The sequence below is a fragment of the Cyrtonyx montezumae genome, unplaced genomic scaffold (genome assembly GCF_038088225.1).
Source record: "Cyrtonyx montezumae isolate F1298 unplaced genomic scaffold, pur_monq_1.0 scaffold_2, whole genome shotgun sequence".
Classification (NCBI taxonomy): domain Eukaryota; kingdom Metazoa; phylum Chordata; class Aves; order Galliformes; family Odontophoridae; genus Cyrtonyx; species Cyrtonyx montezumae.
This window is the reverse complement of record NW_027071936.1, coordinates 56,977,192-56,993,593: the sequence shown is the minus strand read 5'-3', so window position 1 is coordinate 56,993,593 and position 16,402 is coordinate 56,977,192. Positions and strand designations below refer to the sequence as shown.

Here is a 16,402-nt window from a genome sequence, read left to right as displayed (position 1 = left end):
GTAGCATGTGAAAGAAGGAAACTCCTCCCATCACAAGGGACTTTTAAGCGTAGGTTTCTGCATATGCATACCACAGTGTGCATTATCTGTCTTTTAAATAAAAGATCACTGTAAAAAATATACTTAACCATTTATCTTCCAGCTCTCTCAATTTTGGCCAAGTGAGACTTAAATTAGCTTTTCTCCCAAGATCTTAGGTGGTTGATTGCCATCATCTTCATCTGTAGTAGAAAACCAGTAAGAAAGGCTCCAGTTTGACCTAAGCTGTATATGGCTTGGCATTGGTTTTCTCGGTGTGCTCCGTGCTGATCTGAGCTTGGACAGGGCTTAGGCCATGAACAAGACATGACACAGAAAAGGTGAGCAAAATGGGCTTGTATTACTTCTTTCTATGGGAGTTAAGGAAAAGCTTTCTCCCTGTTCTTCTGGTTCTCTCACAGACTCTATAGAAGAAACATTGTTAATCACTTTCTTGTTGTCTGACTGTGCTGCAGATGTGGGAAGTGTGAGCTACAGTGCAGGGTGGGTGCTTTGAAAGTGAGCAGGTTGGCAAAGCACCTCCCATTGGCCTTGTGCCACTTTGCCCTTTCCTACACTACCAAACTGCAAGAGGAAAAGTACTATAGCAGTGCAGTGCCACTGGAATGATTTTATCTAGCTGTGATACTCGACCACTTAGCACCTGTCCATCCCTTCCATGCAGCAATAAGCTGTTGGCACAAGGTGTGTGCTGCACGTCAGGTGCATGTGGGACATGAAAGTTTTGGAGTATAGCCTACCCGAAACCTGTCATTGTATTCTGAAGTTAGCATGCAATCGCCTTCAGCACTACCAGGGAAGAAATCACTACCCTACAAAACTTTTATTTCTCATCTGGGTCTGAAGCTTGGTGTCAGGGCTGGTCTGAATAGGCAGCTATTCCTTCTGCTTTGGCTTTAATCTGAACCTATGAAGAAACCACAATTCAGCCTCGAGTGATCCGAATCGATTCTGTTTCAAAATAAAGCCTTTCATCAGCAGCAAATACAAAGAGTGCTTGTAAAAAAATACTTGACTCTCCACCCCAAGGATTCAGATTCATGTTTCCTATTGCCTGGAGAATACTCTTATCCCTAGGCTTGTGTTGTATGCCTGGTGGCTTTATAAAGTGATACCAGCAGAGAAGCCCAAGGATGAATCACTCTGGAATAACCTACAGCCTAGCAGGTGAGCCATCTTGTCTAGCAATATTGAAACTCAAGTCTCCACCTCCTCTGCTTCTTTCATCCAGTTTGCTCTAATGAAACTATGCCTGACAGTGTTACAGTTTGGAACCGCGGGTTACAATTTCCATAGTGATTTTGTTCTTTGTGTTTGTTTCAGTAGCAACGGTTGCTCCAACAAAAGTATTCAGTCTACAAGGCTTTTCTTAGAGGTGATAGAAGGAGCTGCTGTGTAACTAGTACTGACAGATTTCACTTTTCTATGTGCAAAACACAGTCCTAAACCAAAGAACTTTTTGTGTTTAACAGTCCAACCCCACTGTTACATGCATTTATTTCTTTTTGTTAAAAGTGTCTGAATAAATATACCTATGGGTGTTTGAGGCACTTCATGCATCAGTGGTCCTATATGAACAACACTGTGCTTGTTAGGCCAGTGCAATTCTGGGATTTCTCTGGGGAGAAGTGTGCTAGCATGTCAATCATATTCAGAGGCTCCCTCAGCCTGGCCATGCTCCTGTGCTGCTGCGTAGGGACAGCCTGCACTGAGCCCATGCAGTGCCTGTGTCTCTTCCCCCTGGATAAGCACTGCTTCCTGGATGTAATTTAAAGACATCTTTATTTCTGAGCACAGAGAACTTGATGCATGGTCGCCGGCATGGTGAAGTGATGGATGCCTTACTGAGTTACTGCAGTACACCACCAGAGAGCTAACTACACGTGGCATTCCCTTGGGGGTTTTAAACAAGGTAAGTGGTGCTTCTTTTACCACCCCAAGGCCTACTTTGCAGCAGTGTCCCATCCATACTTCTCTGACCTATCCTTGTTAAAAAAGAAAACTAACAAATAGAAACGGCTTTATTACTGATCCTAACTACATCTGCAGAGCAGGAACCTATACTGGTATGTATTTTGTACCTATAAAGCACGATCAAAGCTTCTTCTGAGCCTTTTCTGTATAAACTAAAGTTGCTGTACAGTACAAGGGAGGTGTTTTGAGCTGTGCCTCTGTTTTCCCATCTGACATCCACTATGCTGGAGACTGCTCTCAGCTGGCAGAACTGCTCAGCCGTCTCCCACACTCTCCAGGCACAATCCTATTGCTCACAAGCTATTTCTACTGCCCCTTAAGCACAGGAAAGATGCAAAGTGGAGAAAAAGCACTAAAAACCTCAGTTAACAGATCAGTATCATAGAATCATAGGGGTTAGAAAGGACCTCAAGAGATCATCGAGTCCAACCCCCCTGCCGAAGCAGCTCCCTACACCAGGTGAAGAATCCAGTACGTGAGACTCGTGTAGCTGGTGGTCAGCTGGTCCAGCCAATTCCAAGCAGGGCTAACTTGCAAGTTAAAATTGGTTGCTTAGGACCTGGTCCAGTTGAGTGCTGAAACTTTTCAAGGATGAATATAACAGAATCACAGACGTGAAGGGGTTGGAGGGACCTTTGGAGATCATCTGGTCCAACCCCTTGTTAAAGCTGTTCCCTAAGCAGGGAAAGAATCCAGGTGGGTTTTGACTATCTCCAGAGAAGGAGACCCCACAAACTCTCTGGGCAGCCTGTTTCAGTGCTGTCACCCTCAAAGTGCAGGTGTTTTTCTGCATCCTCTTGAATAACTTGTTGATGGCAAAGATATTTTCCTCCTGACCAGTAAGTGGACCTTCTGTGCTGAGATTTGACTATAGCAGTAATTTGTGTCCATTTGACTGCTGATAAAGTACTTCATAGCATCAGGATAAATCTTTGTCTCAGCATTACTTTGTGTTGTCTTGGAAATAAAGAAAGAGCCAGATGGATTTAAATTGAACTGAGTGGCAGTGCTAAAAATAATCCTTCTGATGGAAGACAGATGTTTAGTCTGGAAGAGGCTCAGGGAAGATTTCACTGTTCTGCACAGCTGCCTGAGATTGCAGAGAAGTAGGGTTGGCCTCTTTTCCAAGGTGACAGGACAAGGTAATGGCTTTAAGTTGTACCAGGAGGGGTTCAGGTTGGATATTAGGAAAAATTTATTCTCAGAAAGAGCAGTGAGGCATTGGAACAGGCTGCCCAAGGAGGTGGAGGAGCCACCGTCCCTGGAAGTGACCAAAATGCACACAGCTATGGCACTGAGGGACATGGTTTAGTGGGTACAGTAGTGATGGGTTGATGGTTGGACTGGGCGGTCCTAATGAATCAGTGGTGTAACACAAAATGACTGAAGTTGCTAACAGGGACAGGAGTAGCACTTTGTTGTTTTTATTTTTTTGTCATGAAACGAAGGTGACGTGGTGAGAGAATGGGAGAAAAGGCTGTTTGCAGAAAGCTGAGCCCAGAGGGAGGAGGGCAGGGAGCTGGCAGAGACACAGCCCTGGCTGGCCGGGTCTCACCTGCAAGGGCTGAGAGAAGAAGTTGGGGTGGAGACTGCTCGGCAAGCCACTGCTGCCCAACAGCAAGGGGAAGAAACCCCACTGGCTGCCCGGGAGAGGGCACTGCTGCCCTGCTTTTGAGATAAGACAGAGAAAAAGCCATGCAAGCCCTGCCTAGTGAAATGAATCACTCAGTGCAGCTGGGGAGACTGCTGCATTCTGCCCGTGACTGGAGCCTTTGCTGCACTGCATGTTAAAACGGTATCTTCACAGCACAATCAACTCTATTATTAAAAGCTTCCTTCTCGCTAACTGTATGGAGTGTGCTGAAGAATTATGGTTTTCAAACAGAAGGAAATAGGCAGCATCCATTTGAAGATAAATCCCATCAAACAGACAATTAAAATGTCCCCATCGGTAAGGTGGAGAGACCATGGAGAGTGATTGCTGAAACAGCAGAATCTAATGCTTGAAGTAGTACAGCTTAGAGGAAAAGATTTCGATAATGACTGAAGTGAAAATTAACAATTTAACAATTGTGCAGAACGTGCCCAGAAAAGTCATTTGTGTGGCGGCCCTTTTATCTGAGGTAAACTGCTTTGCTGATGGACTATTTTACATCAAGTGCCAAAGGACAGCTCTTTAGTTAGGAAAATATATGTTAATTTAAAAAGACAGAAACTTTTATTTCACAAAAGCTGTAAGACTGCTTAAGTAGGGCAATTTATTACAAGATACAGGTGCTCTGTGCAGCCAGTGAGAAATTGCTGCTTTGCATAACAAGAAAACTTCCCACACGGGGTGTAATAGGAGTAACAAAGTACACTGAAAACAAAAGAAAGAGTTTACTTAAGGAATTAGAATAGAAAAATAAAAAAATGAAATAGTAGACCAGCTTTGTTTCAGACTTTCTAAAAAATAATGATCTGAAATCTGAGACAAAGAGAAATAGTTACAGAAATCTTTGTAGGAATTTTAAAAAGCATACCTTACCTTGGAAGCATTAAAACATAACAAGGGAAAGACAAATTTAATCTTTTGATTGACCAATAGCACATGAAGCCTCTTTTCATAGTGTTTAAATTTCTATCTATTTCTCTTAGTCCAAAGCGGCGACCACAAATACCATGATCAGATCCAGCACTTTCAGGCTCAAAAGTAAATGATACATCAACATTGCAATGAAACCTTACTGCCCTGTCCTGACCTCAGCAGACTAGGCTGGATTGCTTCTGCATTTTCCTCAGGTATATTCCTCATTTAAAACTATCTCCCCTTCATGTTTCCCACACGGTCTGGAAAAGCTTAAAGAATTCTTTGTTTCCCTTTGCCAAGGCTAAGTGAGAATGTTGGGATTGATTCTCAGTCTGTAGCTAAAGAAGATTTCTCGGTTATTATTGATGTTCTTCATTGTTCCTCAGTAACCCAGCTCAGTATTTATAGCTGCTGAGATCTCCCAGAAGAATGCCTTGGTACTCCGTGTTCAGACAGCTCATATAAATACTCTGGCTACCTGTTGCCTCTTTTTTTCAGCATCTTTGTGTTTTTCCTTGGTTCAGTCTCCCCTTCGTGTGGCCTCTTTAACCTCTCTCTGAAAGAAATAAACGAGAGAAATAAAACAGAATTGCAGACCAGGTTTTTCAAAGGCTACTGTTCTGTCCTAAACTAAATTCGTTTAGAGAGCACTTGCTATATGACTATAACTTCTGCACTCACTGGTCTCAGCTGCCTCTGTTGAGGCTGCCAAAACAAAGTTGCATAAAGATAAATGTTCCTTTGTTGTGTCCCTGTTCCCTACACGCATATCCCTTGTTGGCTGTGGGAAAGGAGTGTGTGAAAAGAGTTGATGCCATCGGGGAAAGGAGCCATCTCCTGAAGTCAGTCCCAGGCTGAGGTCACTCAGGGGATAAATACTTTCCTCCAAAGGCCTGTGGCTCCTGAGAACTAACTGTTTGCTTTGCCTGTCAACAGGATTTTCTCTGCTCAATATATCAAGTCCCAGCGACCAGCTGGCTGGTTTGATCTGCCCCTAGTAATCAGCTGGCATCTTTCAGGTTTGTAGCCATTTCTTCTTCTCTAGTTAGCACCCCAGCATAAGCCAACTGAAACATCTATCAAGAAAATCATTGTTAGAACTGCTACCCATCAGCCAAAGACCGGCGCTCGCCTTTGTTCAAGAAATAAAGTGGTAGTTGAAAGCCTAAATACCACAGACCATATTTTGGTTGCTACAAGTCAACTTAGTTCCATTGGGTTCAATTGTCTGTGCTGATTTATGCTGTCTGTGACTCAGGTTTTTAAAAGCCTAATTAAAGGAATTTTGGAAAGAGTATTTCTCATTTATCTGCTTAAAATCAAAGTTATTGACAAAATCCATAACAGCACAGACAAGCAAACGCCAATGATTTTCCTAATTTAGAAAAAGATATAGGAAAAACAACGGTCAAGTACATGTGAGAAGTAAGTGTTAAAGAAGATTAGCTAGTGTAGGTGTTACATTTTGGTTTGGATTGGCATACCTGCTTACAAAGTAGATGTACTATTTTGTGTAAATAGTTTTTTTCACAGCGCATTTTTTTAGCCTCTACTGTACCTGCACGAGCTGGAATTCAGTTTGAGGGACTCTTGAATATTTTCACAAGAATCATCTTTGTCTTCTGATTCTGGAGACTGTAAGGTCCCTCTTTTTGAGTTTGTTTTTTCCCCTGAATTATCAAAAACATTTGAATTAAAAAAAAAATTAAATCACAGATATTAGGGTTGTTTTTTTGTTATTCTCAAGCAAAAAGCAAACAAAAAAATCAACACAAAAAACTAAAGCAAAACAAAACAAAAGAAAAAAAAACACAAAAAAATTGTACAGTAACTTCTAGCATAGTAACACTTTAAACACATAAATTATACAGCAAGGCAATCACCCCACTTTATATGGGCCTAGAATATAGGTTTTTGACTGAAAATACTCACAGCTTTCACATTTGCTGCACACTGACATGAGTTCCTATGAGGTGCAACCACTGTCTCTTGAATAATGGATTAGTCTGCTCTGCTAAAAGTGCAGTAGATTCAAATATTTCACATTTCCTGATTAGATTTTACTTTTGAGTATGTGAGTGGAAAAGCTGATTCTTCCATTCTACCAAGAGAAAGAAAGCCAGGTGATTCAGCCGTGCTCTCCTCCCAGAAATGTAGTGAACAAGGTGAAGGGTCCTTTTCTAAAGTACATGATAAAGATGTGAAAAGTAACTTGAGTTTGTGCAAGGTAAAGCCTTACCTAATGATGTCACCTATTCGTTAAAGGGCAGCTCTGGAGTAGGAACAAACATATTTATTTGTGGTTCAGCTAGCAGCAAGTTAGATGAGCCTGGAAGCTCACTGTACTTTTTTCTATATCCCAATTACCTCATCTGATGAAAAAAATCTTTCCTCAGAACTCTGTTGTGATATATTACAGCATAGTAAGTGGAACTGTGTGTTTTTTAAGACTCCTGGATTGTACTGACCTGCTGGCTTGCTCTTTTTGGACAGCTGCTTCTTCACAGTGACTGGAACTCGAGCCAGTGCAGCCAACTCAGTCACAAAGTCCCACTCAGCTTCCTGCACACAAGGATAAAGCAGAAGTCAGTTAACACAGAATGGTTTGATTCTGGGTTATGTTATCCTACACATCGTGTGACAAAAACATTCATGTCACTGCAGAAACATGGGAAACAATAAGGTACAGCTTCTCTTTAACAGCACTTGACACAAACACGCAGACAGTTATCTGAGGAAGAGCAGGAGACGTGCAGTGCAGCCTGGCTACTCACACATACATGGCATTTGGGCCTGACCCTCCTCATCTTGGCTGTGAACTCAAACACACTGATGTAAGGAGGTTAAATAATCTCCATCTGGTTAGACAGAGACGTTCAAGTAACCAAAAAATAAGCCTGAGCTTGCAACAGACGTGATGCAGAACTGTCAGTAAGATAAAGAATATAATGCCTCCCTATTTTCCCAGGTTCTCTTTGTAGGAAATGGTTTCAAGCTGTTAACTGTCTGCATGTGTTACTGGGTCCGGAGTTCCAATGGTGAATCTCTGTACTAATTTCAACTGGGACAGCTAAAAGACCCTTACAACCTGTCAACCAACAAGTGCAAACCAACAGATGCTTTGTCACCTATTGATTCAGGTTGGTGAGTCATATTATCCTGATTTACCTTCAGCTGATTCTCCATCTCAGTTTCTAGGTGATGCAATCCCAGCAGCTTCTGTTTCAGAGACTCCAGACGAATTTGTTGGTGCATCTCAAACTGAGTCAGAACCTTCTTTTGCTGCAGCACCATCCTGGTAGAGGGAAAGTTGAAAGTACCTATGTTGATCAGGATCACAAAATCATAGGGATTGGAAAAGACCTCAGGAGATCATCTAGTCCTGTCCCCTGCTAAAGCAGGTTCCCACAGGTCAAGAGAGGAATACAATGCTGAAGTGCATTCAGAATATTTTGTGGAAAGGTTCATTAGCAGTATCAGCCCACCCAGTTTCTGCTATGAAAAATAATTTTGCTGCAGATTTTTATTTTGTTTTCCTTATTTTAACAACCTGCCTTGGGTCACCACAGTACACAAGCTCCTTTCTAAGGCTGGAATTGCAACAGGAGTTTGAGTTGTCCATGCCTGGAGTTCAGCTCTAATTCTGAAGTCTTTTTTCAGAATCATTCTGTTTTCTGCAACGAATCAAATCAGTTTTGCTATCTGCATGCCAAAGAGACAAGCTGTTAGAGGATCAGGTGTGAGGACAAGGGATTAAGAATTAGCCATTCCATTCACAGCTCTTCAGTATCAGGTCGACACTGAGCCAGAAACATGGTAATTAGAAACCTGGTGATGGGAGTACTGATAACTATATTCTTTCCTTGTTTTATTTTGCTGGTTAAGGGTTAATATTAATATAGTAGAATCTGAATGGCTGCAACTTTGCTAAATCTGTAATTCTTCTGTTCTTTTGCCTGGCCTACCTTGAAGCAAAACTGTCAATCACTCATCACATTCCTTGGGGAAGGAGATAACACAAATTGTTTCTGACAGCTACACACAATGCAGTTTCTGTTGTAATGGTCAATGCTTACAGAAGGTTAGCTTTCAAAATTTGCTCTTTGAACTCACACTCATAACCTTCCAAGGGCAAAAGCAAATAAAAATTTTCACTGAGTACAAAAGGAATTAGATAATGGAAATTCTGTCATTGATTTAACATCCTGAAAGTTTGGGATTTGACCCTAAAAGAAATCAAAATGGTAACGTGAAACCAAGTTTTGACTAAAAGTTATGAGACGAACCTAGATACAAAATAGTTGCATTTCTAATACCCTATTTTCTAACTGCATGCAGTCCAATTTAATTGTATTTTCTTTTAAACTAATAGAATAGGTTATGGATGAAAAAACTGAAACAGCTAGAAGCAAATTTACATGTCAGAATAAACGATGAGCTTGATTATGAACATCTAACAGATATTTTCTGAGGCCCTTCCCTAGATGAATTTATTTCTATACTAATTCAAACAAGGACGAAAAACAGAAAGTGAGGAATGATCTCTTTCAATTTAGAAGTAGCAGAATGTCTAAAAATGAATTAACCACTTTAAAGTATCAAAATTGCACATGCAGTGTTATTTTGGATAATAAATGAAGAGAAATAAATCGCCTACAAAATGTATATTATGGGAATATCATTTTGCAAGTCCTGCAAACTTACAATATAGCTTTTTATGATAATTAACTCATTGCATTTACAGTGTTATTTGTCCAGAGTCTAAATTCCATAAAATCAATAATATATTAAATGGGATTTTTATCTAATTAACATCTGAGGCGTTCCAGCCTAAATTTTGTGCAAATAATCTCAACCATCAAAGGCATTCGATAAAATCCTCTTGCCATTCTGAATATTATTCATCCTTCAAAAATGTTATCTTCATTATGGTGTAAATTTACTCAACAGCAAAATAGGTACTTTTTATATCTGAAGCAGGGAAGATGGAATATAATGAACTGGACAGCAGCAATTCCCATCCCACATTTACATCGAATTTCTTTTAAAATACTGCATATGATTTGGCATTGCTTTTCATTCTGTCTTTCTGAACTGTCTAGATGTAGTTCTTCAGTCTGCAATTAACGAGCATCAAAAGTTCTTTTTAATAAGAAAGTAATTCTTTGAGATCAAAGGGTAGATAGATTTGGCATCAGATACTTCTTTTCCATCAAAGACAAAATACAAAAAGTAAACCTAAAGCGTTTATTCAGTTAGACAGATGTAAATCTGCAAAAGCCAAAACATTTAAATTATTGGCAGTGCTTCTGCTTGCTCTTACCTTTGGTGGACTGTGGATGACACACTCAGGATGCCTTTGGTCTGTTTTTCTTTCAGTGCTTGGTCATTCACTTCTTTCTTTCTAAGTCTGTACCTTTCACTTCTTTCTGCTGAAATAATGTTTTTGTAAAAAAATCTGCTAAAAATTACAAACTCTACTTTGAGTTCTAGCAACCTGACTATTTATATTTTGCATCAGTACAAATTAATCCCTGCTCTAGGCAGTCTTTTCAAAGTCAGAGCTCTTTGAAGATCTCAAGCACTTCTCACACACGGTCGCTCTGCCACTGTGATTTGTTGCACCATCAGGCACTAGGTTGTGCATTTTTTGGCTGAGATGGTAATGTTGGGGAATTCCTGTTCTTCTCTACTTCTCCCACTAGGCTAAGTGATTACCACAGAATTCAAAGGAGAAATATTATGAAAAAACTGCCAGATTAAAAAACCCCTCCATTACTCTGAGGCCTGACAGTGCCGAACATTACATCTCGCTGAAGCAATTTTGGTACTTCTGCTGACGCTTACACTGTGAACACAAACTTGTTCATCTGCTGAGTGGGGTATGAGCCTTGCCTTCAAAGTCCTGGCTGGTAGCAATCTGCTGGATTGGACCCCTTTCCTCATACCCACCATTGTGGACCACTGTGTTTTTCTAAAATAAGGAGAGAAACGGATGTGTAGATACTAAATTAAGGTATTTAACACTCGTGGAGAGCACCTAACCTTTTCTGAATGCTGGGAGAGGATGGCAGTCACCTCTGAGGCTGACAGTGTATTTGGTGAGGGGAACCACTCTCCCCCTGTGTAGTAATCATGCTAGGAAATCCCCTCACAGATCAGCCCCTTCTAAAAGCAAAGAATCATGTGTGTCCTGCCTCCTGGCTGGCTGACAGGGCTTAGCCTAGGGGTAGAGATTTTGGCTCTTAAGAATCACAGTGCAAAATTTCATTGCTTCTGGAGGCAATACAACAGATGAGAGGAAAAAGGCATGGGACCTGCATCACAAATCTGGACTTAGGTTAAAAAAGGACTTGTATGTACTAGAGCATCAAAAGCTCTTGTTAGACCTATTTCTCTCTCTTAATATGTGAAGTACCAACAAAGTAGAAGTACTTACTTGCTGTTATAGAAAAACTGGGCCACGTTAGAGCACATATATGTATCTTTGCAATATTTTTCACTGTACTAGTTCCTTTGAGCTTTCAGATTCAGCTCAGTTTTTCTCAGGCCACTCAAATCTCAAACACGCCTGTGTTTATTACCAACGTAAATGCTCTCATCTTTCTTCATGCCTGAAGGCTTACATTGCAAGAGAGAGAAATCTATTTTTCTTCAGTTGAAAGGAAAACGTGCTCTTTCAGTAGCTGCTTACACACGTCATTTTCTTTCTCATAGTTCATGGAATGCCAATTCACTGAAACAATATCTCCACACAAGCACTAGGGGAAAATTGACGTTAAAAGCAGTTACCAGAAGGCTCTCTGTGGCTCTAGTGACTGGTATTCCAGGTATTTCACACTATTAGGGAGACTAGTTGACAGCAGAATGAAAACACCAATGAAACAAAACATCCAAGTATGTAATGACATTGGGTCAGCTCATTCACATCAGAGAAGTGCTTAGCAGTGGGCTTCAGTTGTAATTCCTGCTTATCATGAATGGCATAGGTTGGAGGAGATCTAGGAGATCATCTAATTCCAACCTCCCTGCCATGGGTTAGTTGCCAAATGTTAGATCAGGCTGTTCAGAACCCCATCCAATCTGGCCCTGAATGCCTCCAGAGATGTGGCAACCACAACCTCTCTGGGCAACCTGTTCCAGAAACTTATTACCCTCTGAATAAAAATGTCTTCCTAACATCTAACCTAAATCTACCCTGTATCAGTTTAAAGCCATTTCCCTTTGTCCTACTGATATCAGACCATGTAAAAAGTTGGTCCCTCTCCTGCTTGTAAGCTCCCTCAAGTACTGGAAAGCCACAATGAGGTCTCCCCAAAGCATTCTCTGGGGAGAAGAGCCAAGCTAAACAAGCCCAAATCCCTCAACTTTTCCTCATCACAGAAGCGCAACCAACCCAAATCAAAGGAATTTTAGACTGTTTGTAGTCAGCAAAATCAAGGTCAAAGATGTCTTTAGTGACTTTGTTAGAACTTGAATAACTGACTGTCTGGTTGGCTGCCAATGTCTAAAACACAGGTCATCAAAAATCACTGCACGTATTTTGCTTCTGTTACTTCAGCTTCCAATTTTAGGGTCCATAATAGGTCACAGCAAATCAGATTCGTTCTCATATAACCAGGGAGTGTGGCTAGCTATTAACAGGAGCTCACAAATCCTTCCTACCAATGTTTGAGGATAGGCTTATTCCTCTTCAGAAATCGTCTTCTTTGGTTCAATACTGAATCCTACTTCAAACTGTTAGCTTCAGTTTTATAAAACTGCTTTCATTCATCCACTCCACGTGTATTAAATACTCAGAAGCTTCTGTCATTCTACTAACTCACTAACTTCACAGAATGCCAACAGCCTTTTCCAGAGGAGAGGGGAGAGTTTGAAGAAGAAATCAGTAATCACAGCCTGTTTTCTTTCCTGTCTGAACTGAACAATTAGAAATAATTCCAGGAAGAAGTGTCTCTATATCATCTGTGGGATCCAGGAGTTCAAAAAACCTCACTAGCAGTTAGACAAACTCTGGAAGTATCACAGCTGACAGTCAAGAAACAAGGCAGTAGCTCATACTCAGGACAGGAATGGCTGTATCCTCTCATGAATCTTCTCTATGTCAGAGAGAATAACATTTTGTTGAATCATAACAGGAATGAATGTAAGAACCTCCTTAAAATTGAAGGCAATCATCTTGGAGAAACCAGACTGTCTGCCAGTGATGCTTATGTGAAGAGGAACTGTAAACACAGATCTCATCCCTTCTAAGAGGTACTCTGCAGGCTCCAGTCACACAGCCTTCTCATTCTCCCTATCAATATTTGTTAAAATAACATTAAAAAAAAAAACCCTACAACAATATACGTACCTCGGAAGGATTTCAATTGCTGAAGTTTTTTACCTTCGTAGACTTCTGTGATTTTTCCTACTTGCTGATAGTAGTTTTCTACCAGTCTGCTGATGTTATTGCTGGTCCCATACACGCTTTCTACAGCAGCTTCTACCAGTTTCTCCTGTATTACATATCACAAAGAACAATTCATGTTCTAAGTAAAAAAAACTAGGTGTTTTGATCTGTCTAAAACTGAAGACCAAAATTAACATTGTATGTGCATGCAGGAGTGTAGATTTTGCGCTTTAAAAATGTGACAAACTGACATGCTGAAACATGAAAAATTACAGTAAAATCTTTCTAATCACTGAATTGAAGGGGTTTGAAGGGACCTCAAGAGACCATTAAGTCCAACCCCCCTTCTAAATCAGTTTCCCTACAATAGGTTGCACAGGCAGGTCTAGAATAGGTCATCCAGACAGGTCTTGAGTATCTGCGCAGAAGACAACTCTACAACCTCTCCAGGCAAACTGTTCCAGAACTCCATCACCCTTACCACACAGAAGTTCTTTTGCATGTACGAACACAGTTTGTTTTGAAAGCTGCTACTGAACAATTCCATACCTTGAACTCCTGCTCATCATCTGAATTCTCTTTTGCAGCTTCTTGTCTGGCATGCTGCAGCAATGTCCGCCCGATCACTTGCTCCATGTGTTGCTGAAGAAACTGAAGAGCTTCTTGGATTTCTGTTACTAACTGATGGTGAAATTCTAAATGGGTTTGCTGCGTTTCTTCCTCAAGCTTCTCTTCCTCTTCCAGAATATGGGATTCCTGGTAATTAGAAAAAATGATAGCAAGCACTGCCATTTAAATGTACTCAAAAATTTAGCCAGCATCACTGTAAAAGAAAGTCCTACAGCCACTCAGAATATTACTGTTTTCATCCTTAATCTAATTTCCAGTATAATTTTATGTACAGTCACTTAACATACTTATCTTGGCACCAAAGCTATTGCCTCTGTCACCATATGTACAACAGCAGCAGCGTACTGTCCCAGCAGTCATATCCAAGTGATGTACTCCCATTCATACTCACACTATTGAATTTGGTCTTCTATGTAAAATATGATCAACCAAGCTCAAATACCCTGACTGCAGGAAGGGATATTTGTGGATACCTTGACAAACAGCATAGGAACGCAGTAAGCACATAGCTATTCTTCTCACACTATTTTATGAAAAAGTAGGTATATTTGTGCTCTGTAGTCAATAGCAAGTAGAGACCATTGGCACTCTTGGCATCTACAATATTCTTGTGGCTGGTTCTGCAGCTTATTCAGAAAAAAATCAAGAGGCTTTCAAGTAGTAATCTAGTAGCTTTGTTTATTGTTCTCTTGTTCTTTTGTTAGAAAAAAAAAACATCAGAAACAAGACAAAAATTATTCTTTATTCACATAGTGTATGCTGTTTTAAAAGAAATGACATTCACATCTTTTTTAGGCTGAAGAGTTCTAGTCTCTTAAGCTCTTTCAACCATCCTTGCCACTGTTTTCTATGCTACTTTTCAAATCCACTTTCACTCTAAGCTCTCTCCAACGCATAAGAGGACACACTTACCAGCACAACCTGCTCTTTCTTTTCCAAGTATATTACAGTCTCATTAATATTCTCATTAAAGTCTAAATTATTCTGAGGAATTCAACAGCTCTTATTTGATTCCCTTTTGTAAATAAAAAATGCAAGCAGGAAAATAATATGCTCTACCCACATTCATCTATAGAAAATAATGATGTCCCTATTAATGTTGGTTATTCTGACATCTTTATTTAGAGCTCAGACATGTTTTTGACATTTTAGAGATAGTCATAAAGTCATTAAACAGTTTTTGTTTTTGAAAAAGACTCAAATGTCATGTTATGAAATAAATAGACTGACATAATACTCTCATATTAATTTAAGCACAAGATTAAATTAAATTTAGTTAAAATAACACAGTATGTCTAAAACTCTGCTTGAGTGACTGCAAACTAACCTCTTCCTCAACTCCTTTTCTATCAGTTCTAGTTTTGAAGCGTGTTCCTAACATTTATTTTCTCTCTGAGTTTTCACAGTTCCTCACATAGACTCTACTTCTTTGGCAGCAAGGATATAATATGCACGTTTAGGCATTTCCTCATGAGACTGGTTTTAGCTGGCCTTGGAAAGATAGATACAGTCCAAAAGACCAGTAGTACCTGAGGACATTTCATTTTTGTTAGGGAACACAGTGATTGCTCCAATTCTTGTCCCTCTGGGAGCCAAATGAGATGGAAGAGTGGAAAGAACGTAAATACAGAAACAAGAGGAATGATGTCATATGCATTTATATTTCACTGTATTTTACTTTTTCTAAAAGTTAATTATATTTTTAGATTTTCATACTTAACAGGGACAGAATTTCCTTATCCCTCTCCCAAGTGGAGAGTTAGGGTCCATGTTAAGCCAATTAGAATTAGAGGCATGCATAATATTCTATGCACAGTAATGGCATGGTGCACTGATACAAAATACCGGATGGGTTCAAACCAGACTTGCAGCAGCCCTGAGCTGAGCAGGAGCTAATACTGATGATGCCTGCTGGGAAGGGACCTCTACGTCGATATCAGCAGTGCACTTTTGTTCTAGTTAAGTATCCAGGGTACGTAAGTGAATAACCAATAAGATCTAGTATTAAACAGAAAGATTAATCCCCAAAACACAGTTACAAACATCATGAAGGTGACCTGTGGGAACATAAAGTTTAACAGTCCTTTAAACTTTCTCCTATCACCTCGACCTCCAAGAACCAGATTATCTGGAAGGATGTCAGGGAAATGTGTATTAAGTATCTTATGGACAAAGGGGAAAGAAAAACAGAAGGATGACAAATGACAACGGTACAGAAAAACTTGCTAGGTCTGTTGGGAGGAAATAAATAATTTCTTCTGACATTCAAGTAAGAAATTTTCAAGCGTATATTATGATCTCTAGAAGAGTACATTGAAATTTGAGATCTGTGGCTACTTCTAATGCCAGACATCATAACATTTAATCACTCTGGACAAAACCCTCCAGGATACTGTACCTACCACTGCCTTCTGTAGCTGCCACTGATCTTCATCTTGACAGGCTGAGGAGCTCTTCTGCAGGATATGTTGCTCTCTTAGCTCCTGCAGCAAGCTCTTCTTTCTGGACATCCTCATCCGAGTCAAAGCTGCCGTTCCGATGCTTCGAAGAGTTAACCTTCTCCATACTGAACACAGCAACAGCTGCTGTTTTTGCAATATGTAGTTAACAGACCTGTAATAAAGGACCATTAAAAATCACCCAGCTAAGCTGCTTGCTGACTCTGCACACCAGTGGTCAGGAATGTCATTGCTCAAAGATGACAGCTACTGTTTACTCCAACAAAGTACGCTTTAGAATGTTTCTCAGGTCTAGAGAATGGATATTGATGTGATGAACTTCTAATTCTGTCATGTTGA

The 16,402-nt window shown here is 40.2% G+C and overlaps 1 protein-coding gene across 3 annotated transcripts in view; it reads right to left on the bottom strand.

The window, feature by feature from the left end:
* Positions 1–4,023: 4,023 nt before the first annotated feature.
* EVC (EvC ciliary complex subunit 1) overlaps positions 4,024–16,402 on the bottom strand; it is a 50,958-nt gene continuing 38,579 nt past the window's right edge. The window contains exons 14-21 of one of the 3 annotated variants that reach the window (XM_065735797.1): positions 16,007–16,217; positions 13,524–13,730; positions 12,936–13,080; positions 9,906–10,011; positions 7,751–7,877; positions 7,051–7,144; positions 6,141–6,252; positions 4,024–5,138 (exon numbers count right to left, since the gene is read on the bottom strand). In XM_065735797.1, the coding sequence (XP_065591869.1) occupies positions 5,057–5,138; positions 6,141–6,252; positions 7,051–7,144; positions 7,751–7,877; positions 9,906–10,011; positions 12,936–13,080; positions 13,524–13,730; positions 16,007–16,217 (1,084 nt within the window). In that variant the 3' untranslated portion in view covers positions 4,024–5,056. Of the gene's footprint in view, positions 5,139–6,140; positions 6,253–7,050; positions 7,145–7,750; positions 7,878–9,905; positions 10,015–12,935; positions 13,081–13,523; positions 13,731–16,006; positions 16,218–16,402 lie in introns of all 3 variants that reach the window. The other 2 variants (XM_065735798.1, XM_065735799.1) reach the window with 2 other exon arrangements.